The sequence below is a fragment of the Penaeus chinensis genome, chromosome 23 (genome assembly GCF_019202785.1).
Source record: "Penaeus chinensis breed Huanghai No. 1 chromosome 23, ASM1920278v2, whole genome shotgun sequence".
NCBI classification, from domain to species: domain Eukaryota; kingdom Metazoa; phylum Arthropoda; class Malacostraca; order Decapoda; family Penaeidae; genus Penaeus; species Penaeus chinensis.
The window spans coordinates 1,235,250-1,237,749 of record NC_061841.1 but is presented as its reverse complement, the minus strand read 5'-3'; the positions used below and the strand labels follow the sequence as shown (position 1 = coordinate 1,237,749).

Below are 2,500 nucleotides of genomic sequence, written 5' to 3'. Positions count from 1 at the left end.
GTTAGTCTTTGGAAGATTGGTGATTCGTCGTTCGGTGGAAGAAGAGGATTTGGAGTGGATTATAAGAAGGTTTGTAGAGGGTGGATTGTGCGGGGGTCGTGGAGGTGCGTGTGTGTGGATTCGGGGATTAGGAAATCGCTATTTTTTTCGTCTTCTTCTTCTTCTTCTTCGTCTTTTTTTGGTGTTTTCTTTGTTGTTTTATTTTCTGGTGTTGGGTGGGGGGGGGATGTTGAAGAGAGAATTTGATATACAGTGGAGAGTAAAAATAATTGAGGTCATGGATCTGTCTGTCTGTCGTGTGTTTGTTTTCAATATTTTCTTCTTCGTCAAGATAGCTTTATGATGTAATGATATCTTTGATGAATATAGGTGGCGTGAGGAAATTTATAACCACAGACTTTAAATTTTTGATTAGATATTTTATGATGGGCAAAAATATATCCAGCTGTCAGATAATTAGTTAATTGTCTGACAGCTGGATGATTAATGCCTTTTCATCAAATTCCATTTGGGTTTCAATTAGGTCTTCAGAATTTATTGTCAGTCTTTGTGACATTGGATGAAGTCATTGAAGTCACCATGTTGCTCTTAGGTCAAAGGTCGTCACAATCCTTTGACCTTTTACGAGCCTTAGATTTTATATGTTTGCTGATATGTATAACATTTAACAGTATCTGGTTTTATCTTTTAGTATTCAGAGGTTTGGGTTTGTAATTGCCATGTATAGTGAATTTTGAACATTCAAAGTACTTTTACACCAGGAAAATTTAATTTGAAAGGTTAGATTTAATGACAGTTATTGCATAAGAGTAGACACTTGTTATCATTGACAGTCCCCTTACATCTTGATTTTAAAAAGGTTATGATAATGAGTATGTTATAGGGAAACAAAAACAAAAAATACAATCACCTGTCTTAAAATCTGTCGTAAATAGAACAGTCAGTTAACATTACTCAAGGTTTTGTATTGATGTGACTAGAGAGATGTTATTTATACCAATGTGTTAGTAATGATACAAGATATTAGAACAAAACTTCACACAGTAGATCTAGACTTTAAATATCCGTAGGAGGAAATAATAGAATATGGTGTAATCACTCTAGGTATGCTGTCATGTATCAGTGGATATATTACTCACTTTACAGTGTCAGGTATTACTTATTTTATAATCTAATTTGTTACTCATTGTAAAGGGAAATATTTTAGGTCAAGTAAAATGATTGTTAACCCAATGCCGCCGGGGAAAATGTACAAAAAATGGGGAAAATGCTGTGCCTATTTTCTATATTTTTTTGTGAAAGGTCTGCCCATAGATGGCTCTGCAAGTGCTTAGCCACAAAGGAGTCAATTAGTAGACCTTGTGACCGTACCTGATTTGAATTGGCGGGAAAGACATACTTTTTTACTAGTGCTATGAATATTGATGGTGTTATTTTTATTATAAACATTATAATTATTATAATGTTTTTTAATGTTAGTAACAGCAAAATAAGATAACGTAAAATATTTCATAAATCAAAGAAAAAGGTGGCCGGGAGAGACAGGCATTACTCGTAACTGGCTCATTGGTGACTTTGTACAAGTATAGCCGTCTATGTGTAAAAACAATCAAACAAGTACTAACAGTGGGCATAGCACGTGTCTACCCGTCGTACCCGTCGGCAAGGGGTTAAGGTCCTTGTAACTTGGCCCTTCCTAAATCGAGGTTCCAGCCCAATGTTGTTGTTTTTTTATTTTATAAATCAGATATCTCTTTGTTGTTAGTTTACACAGAATATTAATTTGCTGTGAAATGCAGCTTAAAGCAAAAAAGACAATTGTGGAATTACCATTCATTGATCCAGAAATGTGAAAAAATAGAGATGTTGGAGATTAATGTTTATTATTTAGTGAATATGATGTCAATAATAGATAATAAGGTCAGTGTACAGTTTTACCCAAGCAGTGGTTTTCTAATGTGCCTTATGCTTTTCTGGTGATACATATAGTGCTTTGATTGACCGTGTACCTCTTTACTGTCACAAACGTCTTGTTTTTTAACTATGCCTACTCCTTTATTGCCAGTGATCTTGGGAAACCTGTGGATTTTTTTTTAAGACAGAAAGCTCATCAGAAAACTTGTTGGTTAGGAAAATTGTAGAATATTTGATGATAATGATAATAATAATGATGATAATAAGGCTAACAGTAATAACAATACCATCCATGTATCAGTTTATTATGACACTGGAATTATTTTATTTGGATTTCCTTGTTTTACTAGAGAGATTAGTATTACAAGCAAGTTTTGACTTGTGAATGAATGGAAATGTAGTGTATTACATCACTTTAAGCAGATGTGCCCTTGTGACCGGGCTAATCAATGTGATATTTTCTGAGGTCTCTGTAACAAATTTTCTTCCACAGCAAAAATGGCCATGGCAGCGAAGCACCGGGCATCTGCCCTCAAGCAACAGAACAAGAAGCATAAAGTCCTGGGGCATCGCACTAAAGGACAGC

At 34.8% G+C, this 2,500-nt stretch overlaps 1 protein-coding gene across 3 annotated transcripts in view; it reads left to right on the top strand.

Moving 5' to 3' along the window:
* The window catches only part of LOC125037419 (pre-rRNA-processing protein TSR1 homolog), a 10,911-nt gene that overhangs the window by 129 nt on the left and 8,282 nt on the right, over positions 1-2,500 (top strand). For all 3 annotated transcript variants that reach the window (XM_047630563.1, XM_047630564.1, XM_047630562.1), the window contains exons 1-2: positions 1-69; positions 2,408-2,500. The exon at positions 1-69 is cut by the window's left edge; the exon at positions 2,408-2,500 is cut by the window's right edge and continues 18 nt beyond it. In XM_047630563.1, the coding sequence (XP_047486519.1) occupies positions 2,413-2,500 (88 nt within the window). In that variant the 5' untranslated portion in view covers positions 1-69; positions 2,408-2,412. The remainder of the gene's footprint in view (positions 70-2,407) is intronic.